Genomic DNA, 18,813 nt, shown 5'->3' with positions numbered 1-18,813 from the left:
AGCAACATGCATGACAATCCCTGGAGACCTGGGAAATAGTAGCTTTGCTTGAGAGTTTGGAGCAAGGACTTCGGAATATGAGTCAGAAGCTCGGGGAAGTGGAATAAAATTGGGGATGAAATACAGATTTAAGAGTCATCAGTACTAAAAAAAAAAAAAAAAAAGAGTCATCAGTACTTACATGGCCACAAGCAAGTATGAGGTTTCCCAGAGAAAATGTATAGAATGTTGAGGAAAGAGGGTTGAGACTAGAATCCTGTGGAATACCAATATTTAAGGGGTCAGTAGAAGGAAAGGATAGACTAGAGTGTGGCCAGAGTGGTAGGAAGCTGACCAAAACAGAGCAGTGTTTTAGAAACCAAAAGAAAAGAGAGTGCTATAGATGAAGGAGAAATCACCAAGGATGAAAGCCTTCCACTGCAGGGCACAACCAAGTTTTATATTTCCTCCTGCACAATCCCATGTCTCTGCTCCTATAGAACATAGTACTTACGGGCTATAGTAGATCCTATCAGTTTCAAAGGCTAAAGGAAGGAAGGGCATCCCCCAGCTACCTCACCCCTCCAGTTGGGTAGTTCTGAGTCATATGTTATGCACTATTTCCCAGATTTGCCTGTGAAATTAAGCTCCAGTTACCCACGATGGTAGCTGGATTCACTCTACCTTTAGTGGCCACTTTCCTTTCCCTGAACCACCATCTCACTCCTCCACTCTTCCATGCCTTTCCCAAATATAAGATTTGTGCTCAAATCCTTGTCTCAGGCTCTGCCTCTGTGCTTATCTGTCTATCTCTCCACTGACCTATGAGCACTTTAAACGTATGCATGCCATCTTCCCTTTCCTGGTTCCTGGTGACTATGTGGTCCATAGAACATGCTTCTAAATGTCTGTTGGATTGAAGCACTTACATGTGCATAATGCATTATGGCTTCCAAAATTCTTTCAAATACATTACCTCATTTACCCCATAAAACTGTTCTACCCCTGCCCCCAGGTATTATTATTCCTATTGTAAAACTGAGGAAAGAGAAGCAAAAAGGGTTTAAGAAACTTGCTGAAGACCACACAGTAATTAAACAAAATAGCCAGGGCTTGAAAAACAAGTCTTCAGATCTAAGTTTGGTGCCCTTAAAAGAAATATCTACATATGGAAGAAAGAAAATGTTTTTATAATTTAAATTTTAAATAATTTAAAATTATACATGTTGGGAAATTTGAAGTTCTAGGAAAACCTCATTATATTTGACTGTTCATTGGAATGAAAAGTGCATGGCTAGTTTTTAGTAATTCCACCATGCTATCTATAATCATCTATCTCTGGCAAAATATTGACACTAAGTACCTCAAAGAAAGAGTACTGAATAACTTTCCGGAGTGAATTCACAATTCAATAGGAGAAATTCAGAGTATATATTTTACCAAAATCTTGAGACTACAATTTTGCTGCTAATACACTGAAGTAGTTGCTGTCAGCAACCAAAGCTAGGAAAGCAAATAAGATATTAGGAAAAGGAAGAGGAAAATCAAAGAATGAATAGCTGGAAGTTTCTTTCGTGGCAGCAGAGATCTCTTTAGACCCACAGAAAAACTATTTCATAACTACTTTCCATATACGATTTCAGACAAGGTAAAGGATTAGTCAGAAAGCTCAGAATGACTGACGGACCTTGACTTTTAGCCCTCTGAGTTCTCACAACTCAACTATGGAGACCTACACAAATGTTTATTTTAAAAACCTCTGAAGAATAGTTCCCACAGCACTATCATGTTAGCACATTATTTACTTTACAGGAGCTGGCATCAATATAAGATAGCAAGGATAAGACGACTGGGTATCCTTCTATATGAGAACAAAATATCTTTGGAGTTATGACTGATTTAAAAGATGCTACGAGAAGATGAATTGAATTTACAGAGCTGTGCGCTGGGAAAAGCAGCTGTTACAAGTTGTGAGTTTTGGCTTGACTCAGTCTGAAAAGACATTTTGAAAACTCTTGTGAGAAGGGGGCTGTAACAGAGGGTAGCATTCAAGGATTAATAATTGAATCCCAGGATGGTCCCAGGATGAAGACAGAGCCAGGGGGACTGATTTAAAACAACTTTGGAATTATCTTCCTGAACCTCAGTTTCCTAATTTATAAAATGAAGATGATAATACCTCAGAGATTTACTCTGGAAGCAAAGTGAGCTAACAGCTGTGAAAGCACTTTGGAAGGGAGAATGGGGTCCATAATGTAAAAGGGGGTTACTGTTTTCTTGGGGCAAACGATTTGACAAGCTGGAAGGAGAAGACTAAGATGGGAGTCAACTTTTAATCATCATTTGTTTCACGGGTTAAGTTGGCACCTGTCACCCAACACAGGTTCACAGGGCTGAATGCCTACCCCAGAACACCTCCTGGCTTCCTCTGTGCCAAGTGGGACCCTTCCTCTTCCAAACATCCAGAACTCCTTTATGTGATTGACTCCACTTCTGCTCCATTGACATTTAACCTGTGTTTCTCTACAGTTTCTGTCTGACAGCATGTTTAGATGGAGTCACTAATGTTCTTTTTACATTGTTTCTCACATGTAGGTATACCAGATTAGGTTTAACACTCCTTAAAGGTAGGAAGCATGATAGGTATTACTGTTATTATTATTATTATTATTACTACTACTACTAGAAAGTACCTTGCAAAGCATCAAGCCCAAACCAGGGTTTCTCAAAAGCAGCACTACTGACATTTGGGACCACATAGTTTTTTGCTGTGGGAAGCTGCCCTGTGCATTGCAGGATGTTTAACAGCATAGTGGGTCTCTACCTGCTAAACGCCAGTAGCAACTCTTTCTGTCCCCAGAGTTGTGACAACCAAAATGTTTATAGACATTGCCAAATATTCCCAGGTGGAGGCTGCAAAATCATCTCTGGTTGGGAACCACCACACTAGATGGATGTAAACCAATATTATGGTCACTGTAATTAATTTTTTCAGATTACCTGGAATAATGCTCAGAACTGAGTAGGTACTCAATGAATATTTACTGAATAAATGAAAAAATGAGAAAAGGACTTCATTAGTTATATTCATAACTGGCCCTACAGCATAAACCCTTATATGATTAAGATGATATTATAAAATATATATATATATACGTATATATATATATATATGTATATATATATATATATATATATATATATATATATATTTTTTTTTTTTTTTTTTTTTTGGCTGTGCTGTGCGGCATGTAGGATCTTAGTTCCCCAACCAGGGATCGAACCCGTGCCCCCTGCAGTGGAAGCACAGAGTCTTAACCACTGGACTACCAGGGAAGTCCCTAGAAATTATATTCTTATGCTTACACAAAGATCACAGCTAACAGTAGCTTTCTCCCTAGCACATGACCCATGAATACATCTACGATGGCTAGCATCCTGTTTATCCATCAAGCATGAGACAGAAAAATTATTTCAAATTCTAGGAAAATATTGCATCAAACACCAATTATCAGACCCATTTTCAGAGAATTAATTCTACACGGGAAAAAACAGTACAATCAAGAATTATATTGGGCTTCCCTGGTGGCGCAGTGGTTGAGAGTCTGCCTGCCAATGCAGGGAACACGGGTTCGAGCCCTGGTCTGGGAAGATCCCACGTGCCGCGGAGCAACTGGGCCCATGAGCCACAACTACTGAGCCTGCGTGTCTGGAGCCTGTGCTCCGCAACAAGTGAAGCCATGATGGTGAGAGGCCCGCGCACTGCGATGAAGAGTGGCCCCCGCTTGCCACAACTAGAGAAAGCCCTTGCACAGAAACGAAGACCCAACACAGTCAAATAAATAAATAAATAAATAAATAAATAAATAAAAGAACGTGAATTTCAAAAAAAAAAAAAGAATTATAAAAAAAGACTGACAAATAGAGAATCTCAGATGAGTGTACTTAGGAAATTTCTGTTCTCTTAAAACATAAGTTTTTTAATATAAATGTTTCACCAATCTTCCAAGATCTTTTCCAAAGTCATCAATCTTTTCCAAGATCAGAAGATTTGTACTATCTTCTGATATTTGGGGAACCTATGTGAGGTGGCATTTCATCTGGAGCTATTAAAGAATACTGATGTTACTTTGATCTTTAAGAACTGATACTTTTGGACCATCGTGTTAAGGAATACTGATGATGTTTTTTATTTTCAGATTTTCTCAGTGGATTCTTAAATCCTGTATCAACAGGCAACATTTTCCAAATGAGCACTAATAAAGTGTTCTTATCAAAACAGGGGCAAATGTAGCTGAAAAAGAAAAGAATCAAGGGGCTTCTCTTTCAGATACACTCACTCATCCTTCTGGTGGCTTCGTGCTATATACAATCTTTTGGAGGGAATCGTAATTTAGCAGCAGACCTCCACTAAACAGTGTGTTAAAAAGAAATTAAACAAACTTCTACTTTTGGCTAGGATGCAGTAACCTGTGATAGGTCAATGCAACCCCCCCCCCCCCATCAAGTAAAACTAGAAAAGCCAGATAAAACACAAGAAACATCTGTTTAAAGGCCTCTGATAGCTGATGAGACTATCAGGAAGTGAGTGGCTGAGAGAGAAGACGACTGCAGAGCAAACAGTCTACATTCTATGGATGCTTTTTCCCCTTGGATCTTGCCAATTCTTGGCATGGTGCTAGAAACTGAGAACCTGGACACAGGGCCACTGCAAAGAGGAAGAGAAACCAGTAGAGCTTCTGGTAATCCCATGGGGGTGGAGAGACAAAAATCAGAGTTTTGGTGCTGCCAGAGGAGCAGGGTATTAATGGGCCAAGGACATAGCGGGAAAGGAGACACAGAGAAGTGGGCCGATCACATGGAAGGATTTCCCCTCAAGGCATTTGCGGTAAAGAGCCAGAAGCTAAAGAGGCAGAAAACCTCTGCAAAGCCAAGTGGAAATCCAGCAATCTTATTCTGAGAAGAAAAACATTACAACTAGGGAGTGCCAAGGAGGAGCAGAATGCAGTAAACACCTTGGTTTCTCAGTAAGGCTCACTGGAGAAGTGCACCCTCAGAATGGAAACAAACCAGAGGGAGATAGAGCCTTACCAACACTGCCTTATAAACACCAAGCAAAATCAGCTCAGTCTCTGACTGCATCAAGGTGGTCTGTTCCCACTCTACGTGCCTGCCCTTCAGGGCAGGACCTGTTGCCCCCTGCTGTCAGCCAACAGCCTTTAGATCCTTCAAGTTTAGCCTCAACTGCAGAGAGCTGCCTCATCCAAGGGCACACCCTTCCCAGGAAGGACCACAACCAGTGGCTGATTGTGGGGATATAAAGACCCGGCTGTCTGGACCCAACATGGAACAACTCCCTCAGGTCGTATGTGCCCCAGAGCTCCCCGTGGATTTAGCCAAGCTTCAGTGTGCCTGGATCACATTTCAACTTCTACCTCTACCCAATCCTGCTTTCTCTCCCTCCTTTACAAGTGCTGATACTTAATAAATACCCTGTACAACAAACCCCATCTCAGTGGCTGCTTCTGGAAGACCCAGCTTGTGACAGCTGCAGAAGTGGTCCAAGAAAGCAGGTGATATGATGGGGTTATTGATCTGGATTACTCACTGCTGGGATGGCAGCGAAGTTGCCAACATTGATGGAAGGTAGAGATAGACATTCCCTGGTATAAGGGGGTGGTCCAGCTGCTAAAACCCTTAACAGAGGTGAATTGGAATAGTCCACCTATGGAAAGGAATGCACTGAATGGGATAATTTACCAAGTGTTTGAGAAGTAACTATAAGGACCATGAATTGGATGGCTTTCAACTAAGCTCAATTTCCTAGAAAAAGATAACTCAAAGCTCCAGGCAACTGTAACTCATGTGTGAAAGCCAGAGGGCCTTCCTCATAATTTAGAAAGAGGTTCTTACATACTGTACCAGGAGAGTCTAGAAAACTGAGGATCAGAAAAACCTGATAATGTAGACCCATTAAAATTAAAAGCTTCTATTCCATAACAGACATAATAAAAGACAGGAAAGGCAAGCCACACAGACAGTACAAATATCCAACAGATGACTTGTATCCAGAATGCCTGAAGAACCACAAATCGAGAATAAAAAGACAGACTACCCAATCAAAAATGGGCAAAATATTTTGACAGACGCTTCACAAAAAAGGATATTTTAAGTAACCAAAACATTTTGAAAATGCAATCCAATTCATTAGGAAAATTCAACTTGAAACCGCAAAGAGATACCACAATACGATCATCAGAATTGCTAAAATGAAAAAGACTGACAATACCAAGTGTTGGGGAGGATGTGGAGGAACTGCAACTTTCACCCACAGCTGGGAGATGTATAAATTGAAACAACCACTTGAAAAAACTTTTTTTGCTGAACAAATACATAACCATGTTCCATTAAAGACATGTACAAGAATAGTCACAACATCACCATTCACAGTAGCTGGAAACAACTCAAATGTCTATCAGCAGTAGAACAGAAAAATATACTGTGATGGAAAATATATGAGAATACCATAAAAATGAGAATGAATGAACCACAAGAAGATGAAAATACAGTGAATCTCTCAAACATAATGTTGAACAAATGAAGTTCAACACAAAAGGCATGCATACTGTACGATTCCGTTGATATCAAGTTCAGAAGTTGGCAGAATTACCTAAGCTGATAGAAATCTGCATAGAGGTCTCTTTTGGGAGGATCAAGTCATGGGGAGGGGGCTTGTGTTTCTGGGATTCTGTTAATATACTATTTCTTGATCTGGGTGCTGGTTACATGGGTCTGGTCACTTTGTTAAAATTTGTTGTACTGTACACATTATTTGTATACTTCCTTTCATGGACGGTATACTTCAATAAAAAACTTTTAAAAATGCAACAAAATGCAGACACCTACATTGCTTTTCTTTTTCCTGCTGTGGTGAGAAGCAAATCCTGCTGACATTGTTGTTCTCACTTTGGTTTCTAAACTGGGAGCATTTGAGGAAATCGGGCCAGGAGGCATTCACCATCCCCAGGACTGATTCACAGCCCTCTTTTGCAGACTCACAGAAGGACCTACAGGGCAGGAGTCCATGACTAGAAGAAAAGAGAAAGGTGAAAATTAATGTTTTTACAGACTATTTCTCAAAATAATAATTAAGCTAAAGAAAAGCTGGCCACCAGTGCTGCAATATTATCTTAATTTATATTTACTACAGTCAACAACTTGAACTTCTACCTTCAACACTGTAACAAGGATTTCAGCCACCCTACTGTCATGATTCTAGAGGGAATAAGCTAGTTCCATAACAGATCATCTAACTGTCTCTTGTGGAAGCATTTATCCCAAATGATTTTTTTTTTTGAGATTTCTTGTGCTAAAGTAAACCTGTCAACCAAAACAGAGCTCTACTTACTATCAAAAGGAGTAAATTAACATGGAAATGAATGCCCCTATAATGGAAAGGCAGAAGCAGGTCACAAAATAGGTTAATCTCATTTCTTTATCATCCCTTTGAGAAATTCAAAGTACCTCTGAGAGGCAGCCAGAGAGAAAGCTGTTCCTTAGCCTCCTCTGCCTCCCTGGAAAAGAAAATATTATACAAACAAATGGCAACTCTGAAAACTTGTACAGTTATTTATCTTTTCATTTCTATGTTATCTTCTGCAAAATAGAAAAACACAAACAACTGTCCATTAGCAGTAAAGTAATGATGCCCTGAAGTTTGTCTTTATTCATCTGACATTCAATCAAACACTCCTGGATCCGCGGCTCTGAGTCTGGGGGCAGGGATGCTGCAATGTCAAGGCCACGGACTGGTTCTCTTGCAGACCCAGGCGGCTTTTTCTACTTTGCAGCTATAGACTGCATCTCTCACCCTGGCTGGTCATCTAGCAAAGGCATCTCAAATGATTTTAAGAAAACTGGGAAAGAAAATATACATGTCAGCCAAAGCAAAGCACACACTTCACAAACGTAGGGCCAATAAGCTATTGCAGAAACATACAGTATCAGATCTGTAAGAAACCTTAAACAGCACCTCATTCAAATCCTCCATTTAAGATAAGTTCAGGGAGATTCTGAGACACACATAGCTTCCTAATGGAAGAAGCGGGAAGAGAATCCAGATGTTTTAACTTTCAATCCACGCTTTATCTACTGTTGCATATCATCTATTCTCATATAAGGACCTAATAATTAGGCTTTAAGAACTTTAAAGCCTAATTATAATTCCCCATTCAAATTTCTATAGATCACAGAAACATAATGGGATGCGTCAGTCACTGAGTTAAAATAGAAGTGATTGAGTCTGTGAGAGAATCTTGAGAGTGAGCTCTTGTTATATGAAAATGTGAGAAAGGGGTACTCATCAGTTACTTTCAGATACAAACACTTTTGACCTTCTCAGAAATTCACCTTAAAACTGAGTATCTTTTAGAATCCTGATATTCACATAACTACATTAATATGTAGCTAAATTTGTTAGTGAAGATGTGGAAAGATGTTTTGCATTTGAAAGAATTCCCTTTAGAACATATAATATGAATTAGTCCAGGCAAGTGTTTCAGTGTAAAGAGGACACCTGACTGCCATTCAGGAAATATATGAGATATTCATAGGATGGAAAGTATCGCTTAAATAACATTTTTTTTTAAAGATTTCCTTTCCTAGATCTTATTCCAAAGACGTTAGAGACTATATTTTCTCAAACGAAACTGGGGAACATGGTTGAGGAATGTGGAGAACACAGAATTCCTATGCAAATACTTATACTTCGCTAGGCTCTAAGTGCTACTACACATGCATTAACTCATTTATTTCTAACAACAGCGCTACAGTACTGTACTGTACCATAGGTACCATTACTATCATCCCTAATACACACAAAAGGAAACTGAAGCACAGGAAATATAAGAGACTTGTCCAAGATCACTGAGGTAGTGAGTATCACAGCCAGCATTTGAACCCGGGCAGACTGATTCGAGGACGATTAACTACTCTATTACATGTGAGTCCTTACTTTAGGAATGTATGCTCCAAAAGCATAGCTCAAGGTTAGTTCAAAACTTGATATGTACTTTCCCGTGGACCAACCATATACACAGTGGTTGGGTTCTCCCTTCACTCTACAAACTCCTAGTTAACCTTCAATGAGTCAGTATTTGCCTAAGGGGCTAAGGAACACTAGGAAAGGGTGAAGGCATTTCTCTTTCTTTTCCAGGTGTGAGACAGCCCACAATAAAGCTACAAAATAAGCTAGGCTTGGCTTCAGCACTCTTCCTTGCCTCCTAGTCCCTGACCTGCGTACTGACCCCATCCTGCCCAACCCCACTCCAGCACCCCACCTGGACAGCCACCTCCACAAGAGCATTACTTGCTTCTCAACATTTTCTTCCCTTCCTACAATCAAAACTACGTTCCCATACTGTATTTCTCTTTCTGATTACAAATACCTCTATATGGAATCTAAGGGAAAAAAAAAAAAAAAGGTCATGAAGAACCTAGTGGCAAGACGGGAATAAAGACACAGACCTACTAGAGAATGGACTTGAGGATATGGGGACGGGGAGGGGTAAGCTGTGACAGGGTGAGAGACTGGCATGGACATATATACACTACCAAATGCAAAATAGATAGCTAGTGGGAAGCAGCCGCATAGCACAGGGAGATCGGCTCGGTGCTTTGTGACCACCTAGAGGGGTGGGATAGGGAGGGTGGGAGGGAGGGAGACGCAAGAGGGAAGAGATATGAGAACATATGTATATGTATAACTGATTCACTTTGTTATAAAGCAGAAACTAACACACCATTGTAAAGCAATTATACTCCAATAAAGATGTTTTAAAAAAAAAAAAAACTACGTTCCCCAAGTGAGCTGATCACAATGAGACTTTCAAAGAAAAGAGAGGAAGATAACACAGAGTAGTACATAATAATAGATGGACACTTAACCCTCCCAGAGGTTTTTGGCATCATTAGAAGATTGCTTGCTGGAGCAAAGGAATCTCTAGTTGATGGAATTCCAGGGGCCATTTACAGAGGGAAAAATTCATCCAACATTGTCGGTTGGGGGAGTCACAGTGAGGTTGAGTAACACTTGGGGCCCAACTCTCCCAAGCGGTTCCTGGACCTTTCCTCACTTCTGAACCCACATATTCTCTGATCACTCCACATCTTCTCTCAGAATCTTCTATGGTAAGAGCAATGAAGGTTCATGCAGGGGCCCAGCAGACTGTTTTCATGTTCTAAAGCTGAGTCTTTAATTCAGAAGCTGACTTCTTGTCATTGACTCTTACCAGAGTCATTTTCTGCCATAAAGCATAAGCTGTCCCCCTAAACTTTTCACACTGGCCACTTCTCACTGTCTGATCTTGCACCAACAGTTCACTCACACCAAGACTCAGCTTCCTCATTTGAGAAGTGAGGGGTTTGGAAGAGCTGATTTTTCATGGTCCTTTTACCACTAACATTCTGTAAATCGAAATTCATTCTTTAACACAATGCTTCTCAGAGGAGTGGTGATAATCCCACCAGCTTTGCTAAATTTCAAAAGGTAACATTTTTTTCCTCGAGACTTGTTCTGGGAATATAGAGAGACATTAAAATACCATTAGGTCTTCCATTCTAAAAATAGGGCCTAAGAAAAATGTCTAGAGTGTTTCCAAATAGCTCTCTTAAGAGGTGTAACCAACCGAGACCCATAGGCTTTAAACTGCTGGACGAGGACATGTGAAATAGTGATAGAGTATTAATAACCAGCAGCCCTTTCAAACACTGAGCAAAATGAAGAGCCATTTGTTCTTGCTTTGCATGAAATTCAAGTGCCTATGAGGGATTGAAGCATTTTGCTTTTCATCACATGGAACAGTGCCGTGAGACAGACCACACTATTTTGAAATATAACTGCTGATATCCAAGCAACAAGCAGACTGACATCTGAAAACAGTGCTCAGCACAGTGGAGGGGCCAGACTGGGCTACCAGGGTACTATTTTAGGAAAGATCGTTACTTTAAGCGATGTGTGAAGTGCATTTGGGGTTGTGCAAAAGTCCCTACAACATTTCAACTCAAGCTTATGCAGAAAATTCTTTCCTCACCTCTGTAATTATGTTTTGAAACAAATACATACAAACAAATATAAAGAATTCTATTAAACAGTAATAGTGAGGTTTCTAGGGGATTTTCACTAGGAAGGCTACTCAAATTATCTACAAAAAAATTGTAGATTTTACCTATATAATTTTTTTTTTGTAGAAAAAGATGTTTATTTTAAGATTTTTTTTAACATCTTTATTGGAGTATAATTGCTTTACAATGGTGTGTTAGTTTCTGCTGTATAACCAAGTGAATCAGCTATACATATACACATATCCCCATACCTCCTCCCTCTTGCGTCTCCCTTCCACCCTCCCTATCCCACCCCTCTAGGTGGTCGCAAAGCACTGAGCTGATCTCCCTGTGCTATGCAGCTGCTTCCCACTAGTTATCTATTTTACATTTTTACCTATACAATTTTAAGCAAATTTATCTACTAAAATCTCTATATTTATTTACAAAAAATTAGATTTTTTTCTTTATTGTACCCTTTGACCAACATCTCCCCATTCCCCTCCCCCACAAATTTATAGATTTTTATCGGCAAAATGGTTCTGATAAAGACATAAAGTTAAAATTATTGAATAAGCTACAGCCACACAGTAGGCTTATATAATAGCTAATGGATTTTTATGTTTTATAAATCACTTTTTTCTAACTTTTTACTTTTTTTATTGAAGTACAGTTGATGTATAATTTTATGTATGTTACAGGTGTACAATATAGTGATTCACAATTTTAAAGGTTATACTCCATTTATAGTTATTATAAAATATTTGCTATATATCCCATGTTGTGCAATATATCTCTGTAGCTAATTTTATCTAACTTTTTAAACTACTTTTAGAGACTTACAGAAAAGTTATAAAAACAATACAGAAAGTTTCCATATAGCTTTTATCTAGGCTCCCCCAAAGCAAACATCTTACATAACTACAGTGTAATTATCAGAACCAGGAAATTAACACTGGTACTAAAGTCAGGACCCTATTCAAACATCACCAAGATCTCCATTTAGGATCCCACACTGCATTTAGTTGTCACTTTTTATTTCTGACAAACTAACCTTTAAGTATATCAGAGAAGCTTAGGATTTAAAACTCTTCTTCCATGGGGCGCGGAGGGGGAAGAATTTTTGTTGACAGGCAGGCTTTAAGATGGCCCCCAAAGACCCCACCTCCTGCTATTCATGTCCTGTGTAACCTCCTCCCCTTGAGTGTGAGCTGGCCTAGTGACTTGCTTACAACCAACTGAAGGTAATGGGATGTTACTTCCATCATTAGGGTACATAAGACTGTGACTCCTCTCTCACTAGCAGATGCTCTCCCTTACCAGTTCTCATGAAGCAAGTTGCCATGTTGGGTAGGTCTACATGGCAAGGACTTGAGGCTGGCCTCTGGCCAACAGCCAGCTAGGAACTGAGGCCCTCCACCCTTAAGGAACTGAAATTCTTGCAACAATCACATGAGCCTGGAAGTGGATCCTTTCCTAGGCAAGCCTTCAGATAAGACCCTAGACCTGGCCAACACCATGAATGCACCCATATGACAGACCCTGAAACAGAGGACCCAGATAAGACACTCCCAGATTCCAGATCCACAGAAACTGATATAATAGTTGGGTGCTGCTTTAAGCTGCCACATCTGGAAATCTGTTACGTAGCAATAGGTAACTAATACACTTTTCTTTGATATATTACTTGGTAAGAGGCATGTTACTGAGTTAGATGTATTATTTATTGATGAGACTTACATAATCTTTTTAAAAGAAAGTCGTAAATTTGTCTTTGTTAGGCCAAGCTGTTCAGTGAACAGTGCTCACAAAGTCATAGTCACCGGGAACACCCAGAGCTGCAGACCTTAGTCGTGAAGAGAATGTTAACGATGGAAGGGTCTTGCAAGATAATGTACTACTACTTCCTCCTTTTATATTGCAAGGAAATTGAAACTTAAAAAGAACTCAGAGCCAGATGCTATGACGCCAGCCCAGTGCTCCAGAATGTCTCACCTAGCTGACCTCTTCTCACAAACAGGAGTCACAGATAACACAGGAGCATAAATCCACAAATCATACAGGAGCATGAATTCGTCACCACTGCTGGAAAACACAAAAAACAACAGATGACTTGTTTTCTCTGTGATGGGCCAACGGCATCAGCTTCCTATGTCTGCACTCTCTGGTGGCCTCAAGAGACCTCACAAGAGGTATGGCTTAGTTGGGGTACGAGAGGAGTAGGGAAGAGATTACCTTGGTTCCCAGCTTCACTAGACATGGGGATAGAAAACTGTGCTAGTGAACATTTATATGTGTCATTGTCTCACATCAGAAGAGAAATCATGGTAGAAGTCAAGTTATTTTTTGGTCACACTGGTCTGCAACTCTTTAAAAACCAGAGTTTTTCATCATCTTCATTTGTAATAGCCATGGTTCCAGCAGGAAAGAAATGACTCACTGAAGTAGGATTACTGCAGAGTATTTAATGAAAAGGTCACTTATGAAGGTACTGGCAAGGTTTAGAAAAACCAACCAGGGGTAGTGCAGCATGTGGGGTACCATCCCAGATTCAAGGGGCAAGGGGAAGGAGCAGTTATTGGAACTCAGAAAGAGCTGTATGCAGGAGGCTGCCTGATAGGAGCCAGAGCCTCCCACAGTGGGATTCAGGCAACTCCAAACTGTGTAACCTGGTAAAGAAGAAACTAGGGGATCATGACCCAACCTGCCTCTCTTCCCACACTCTGATGTCCTATTGGTGGCTCCCACTGGCTGAGCCCCACAGGAAGCTAGAAAGTAGCCACTGTTGAAACCAACCTGTGGGGAAGAGTGGGCTGGAGGAGGGTGGGAAGTGGATAAGGAGAAGTAAAGGAGAAAGAGCCAGCACATGACTGCATGCCTCACGCCAACGGGAGCTCAACAAATACTTGTCAGGGGACAAAACGCAGTGCTGTGGGAGGAGTCTACTCAAATATTATTAGCTTGAAATCTGGTAGGAGTGTTTACACCGCAGAAATCAGCAAATGCTACAAATCATAGTTTTGTTTTGTTTTTCAGGGAGCCAGTTTACCAGCATACCACTGGATGAAAGTATAAATCATGTCATCTCCTCTAGAAGGAAAGCTGTTTTTACGTCCACTGGAGGGAAAATTATGGTCATGCACTTCTTGGAGCAGATGAAGACATTATGTCAATATTAACCCCCTATCTCCCACCACCACCAGCCCTCCTTTGAGATACACGACTTTCTTGGTGGTAATACCATCTACCCAAGTCCACAAGCCTAAAAACCTTTGTTTCACCCTCAACCTCACCATTCATATGCAATTAATTACTAAGTACTGTTAATTTTACTTCCCCACAGTCCCTCAAATCCATTTATTTTCTCCCCATTTTATGTTCTCATAAAATTAAACTAGTTGTAGTTCCCCTAATATATGACAGATTTAGGCTGCCTGCTTTCTCCACCTTGCCCACATGGCAAACTTCTATATATCCTCCAAAATCAAATTCAGCTGTTACTTCTTCTCTGGGAACAGCCTTCCTAATATTGCCAAATGGAAAGAGTCCCTCCTCCTTCTCTGCGTTTCCCCCCATACCTTTTAAACTGATCACATTGGACAGCAGTGTAATTGTTTTCATGTCTTGTCCCCTATTATGCTGAGTCCCTTGAAGGCAGAACGGTGTTTTATTCATCGAAGCATCCCTAACATCAGACAATGCACCTGGTACATTGTAGGTGCCAATAAATATTTGCTAAAGGAATAAACTGATAACTTTCCTAACACCTTTGTTGAATAAACTGATGTCAGAAGCTGAAAGGGAGCTCCCAAGCTGTACACATGGCTAGCAAGACCCTCCACCCCACCATATGTCTACCCCCCACCCCACCATATGTCTACCCCCCAACACTCACATCCTTGCCAACAGTATCTGCTTGTAGGACTGATTCCATCATGCCCTCTTTCTCACTTCCAGCAGATATCACAGAACACCTGGTATGTCCGGGTCTCTCTCACTTCCTGGATTCCCATGTGTTCGTGGATCAAATGTAATCTTCTCAGTGAGATTTTCCTGAACAACATTTTGCTTAAAATTGCATCCCTTGCCACCATACCCATACTCCCCCAAAGCTCTTCAATTCTTTTTGGAATTTTTCCATTGCACTTATCACTATCTGATATACTATTATTATTACTAAAATTTTTTTCATCTGTTTGCTTATTGCCTATCTCCCTCCAATATAATACATGGTTCATGAAGTAAAGGATTCTTGTCTATTTTGTTTGCTGTCCTATCCTTAGTGTATACAGTTGGCATTCCATAAATATTTGTTTGAGAAATAAAAGAATCACATGCAGAGGATAATTCGGTGGCCTGCTTGGAACAAAGCTGTCAGAAGCAAAGTTGGGAGCAGAACTGTCACTACCTAACTCCCAACTTAATGGTCTGTACAAGAGCTTGCTCCATCCCTGCTCACATGATCCCCTCCCTATCAGGTCAGCAAATTCTACACTGTTCAATCGTGAAATAATTCCCATGTAAGGGCAAAATCTCGGTAAAATTGCTATGGATGAAAACCCTACAGATTAAGTGTCTCGCTTATATGCCAATAGTAAGATGTCACCCTTAAAATAGAGAAACTTGAGGAAATAACAACAAATAAACACAGCTTGAATTAAGATGAGTGTGAATAATGTAAAACCACACAACCGCCCCTGAAAGAGAATATAAAATTCCATACCCTTCTACCCAACATGATCCTGATTCTCATTAATACTTGGCATACTTACCAGGGCTCATAGGATAGAGGATTAACAATCACAGAAAAATTTGCAATTGTTCAATTATTTTTTGCAGCTGTTTTGATTTTTTGCACATCATGAAATGATGCCTTAAATGTGGATCTTTGAATGCACTGAATCACTAGCATTAAATATAAATTCTAGTCACATCCACCTAATACCCATGAATTATTGAGGAGAAAAGTAAACAAACCACTCCACTGAGCTTGATGAAATAGGTGTGCTTCAGACACTGTCAGTGATTTGACAAGGTGTTTTCAGGAAATATGAGCCCCTGTGGCCTGATTCTCCAGCTTTACGTCTTTGTAAAATAAAAGTAATGTGAGTTATCTGACTGTGTATTACGCACACTTTGAGCCATTCTGGCACATAAATGAAATCTTACTTATCATTTTATGTCTGTATAATGCCAAAAAGCAGACTAGATCACCCATGTTGCCTGAGACTGAAAAGGGAACTGTGATACAGTTGACCACCTAAACAGCCAGGTAGTCAGCACAGGTGTAGCCCAAAAGACCGCTGTTTCCAAGTTAGCAGATAAAATCAGGGAAGTAAGTGGCAGATGACTTTCCGAATATTTAGTTGGTATTAGCAACAAAGCCTCTTTTTGCTTTGACTACTGATCTACATAAATTCTAAAAAAATATAGATATGAAAAAATATTAATTCTGTAATGTTTCCATTTATTCTCAAATGTGACACAATTAGAGTTCCTGGGACATAGACAATATCTTTAATAAATAAATTAGTAGTATGTAATAATTCTTCATTTAGAAAAAAATAATAAAATAAGCTTATGCTGACTTTATATAATTTACAAATTCTTCAAAAAATTGTTTTAAATCAAGTCATATTTTTCAGTTCGCTTTTAAGATTATTTCAGGGTTGCATTTCCACAGGAGAGTGGCACATGCTACCTTATAAAATAATGTCTTTAAAAATACAGCAAGCTTTCTGAAAACTACAGGCCAATATCAATGATGAACATAGATGCAAAAATCCTCAACAAAATACTAGCAAACAGAATCCAATAGCACATTAAAAGGATCATACACCATGATCAAGTGGGGTTTATCCCAGGAATGCAAGGATTCTTCAATATACGCAAATCAATGTGACACACTATATTAACAAAATGAGGGAGAAAAACCATATGATCATCTCAATAGACGCAGAAAAAGCTTTCAACAAAATTCAACACACATTTATGATAAAAACCCTCCAGAAAGTAGGCATAGAGAGAACCTACCTCAACATAATAAAGGCCATATATGACAAACCCACAACCAACGTCGTTCTCAATGGTGGAAAACTGAAACCATTGCCACTAAGATCAGGAACAAGACAAGGTTGCCCACTCTCACCATTATTATTCAACATAGTTTTGGAAGTTTTAGCCACAGCAATCAGAGAAGAGAAAGAAATAACAGGAATCCAAATCGGAAAAGAAGTAAAGCTGCCACTGTTTGCAGATGACATGATACTATACATAGAGAATCCTAAAGATGCTACCAGAAAACTACCAGAGCTAATCAATGAATTTGGTAAAGTAGCAGGATACAAAATTAATGCACAGAAATCTCTTGCATTCCTATACACTAATGATGAAAAATCTGAAAATGAAATTAAGGAAACACTCCCATTTACCATTGCAACAAAAAAGAATAAAATACCTAGGAATAAACCTACCTAAGGAGACAAAAGACCTGTATGCAGAAAACTATAAGACACTGATGAAAGAAATTAAAGATTATACAAACAGATGGAGAGATATACCATGTTTTTGGATTGAAAGAATCAGCATTGTGAAATGACTATACTACCCAAAGCAATCTACAGATTCAATGCAATCCCTATCAAACTACCAATGGCATTTTTCACAGAACTAGAACAAAAAATTTCACAGTTTGTATGGAAACACAAAAGACCCCAAATAGCCAAAGCAATCTTGAGAAAGAAAAACGGAGCTGGAGGAATCAGGCTCCCTGAATTCAGACTATACTACAAAGCTACAGTAATCAAGACAATATGGTACTGGCACAAAAAAAGAAATATAGAACAATGGAACAGGATAGAAAGCCCAGGGATAAACCCACGTGCCTATGGTCACCGTATTTTTGATAAAGGAGGCAAGAATATACAATGGAGAAAAGACAGCCTCTTCAATAAGTGGTGCAGGGAAAACTGGACAGCTACACGTAAAAGAATGAAATTAGAACACTTCCTAACACCATACACAAAAATAAACTCAAAATGGATTAAAGACCTAAATGTAAGGCCAGACACTATAAAACTCTTATAGGAAAACATAGGCAGAACACTCTATGACATAAATCGCAGCAAGATCCTTTTTGACCCACCTCCTAGAGAAATGGAAATAAAAACAAAAATAAACAAGTGGGACCTAATGAAACTTAAAAGCTTTTGCACAGCAAAGGAAACCATAAAAAGATGAAAAGACAACCCTCAGAATGGGAGAAAATATTTGCAAATGAAGCAACTGACAAAGTATTAATCTCCAAAATTTACAAGCAGCTCATGCAGCTCAATATCAAAACAACAAACAACCCAATCCAAAAATGCTCAGAAGACGTAAATAGACATTTCTCCAAAGAAGATATACAGATTGCCAACAAACCCATGAAAGGATGCTCAACATCACTAATCATCAGAGAAATGAAAATCAAAACTACAGTGAGGTATCACCTCACACCAGTCAGAATGGCCATCATCAAAAAATCTACAAACAATAAATGCTGGAGAGGGTGTGGAGAAAAGGGAACCCTCTTGCGCTGTTGGTGGGAATGTAAATTGATACAGCCACTATGAAGAACAGTATGGAAGTTCCTTAAAAAACTAAAAATAGAACTACCATATGACCCAGCAATCCCACTATTGAGCATATACCCTGAGAAAACCATAATTCAAAAAGAGTCATGTACCACAATGT

General features: G+C 39.5%; 1 protein-coding gene across 4 annotated transcripts in view; it reads right to left on the bottom strand.

Annotated features, from left to right (window-relative positions):
- CORIN (corin, serine peptidase) overlaps window positions 1-18,813 on the bottom strand; it is a 261,407-nt gene that overhangs the window by 155,639 nt on the left and 86,955 nt on the right. For all 4 annotated transcript variants that reach the window (XM_007180752.3, XM_007180749.2, XM_007180751.2 and 1 more), the window contains exon 5: window positions 6,886-7,067. In XM_007180752.3, coding sequence (XP_007180814.2) covers window positions 6,886-7,067 — 182 coding nt within the window. The remainder of the gene's footprint in view (window positions 1-6,885; window positions 7,068-18,813) is intronic.

The sequence above is a fragment of the Balaenoptera acutorostrata genome, chromosome 5, assembly GCF_949987535.1.
Source record: "Balaenoptera acutorostrata chromosome 5, mBalAcu1.1, whole genome shotgun sequence".
In the NCBI taxonomy this organism is placed as follows: Eukaryota; Metazoa; Chordata; class Mammalia; order Artiodactyla; family Balaenopteridae; genus Balaenoptera; species Balaenoptera acutorostrata.
This window is presented reverse-complemented; position numbering and strand designations above follow the sequence as displayed.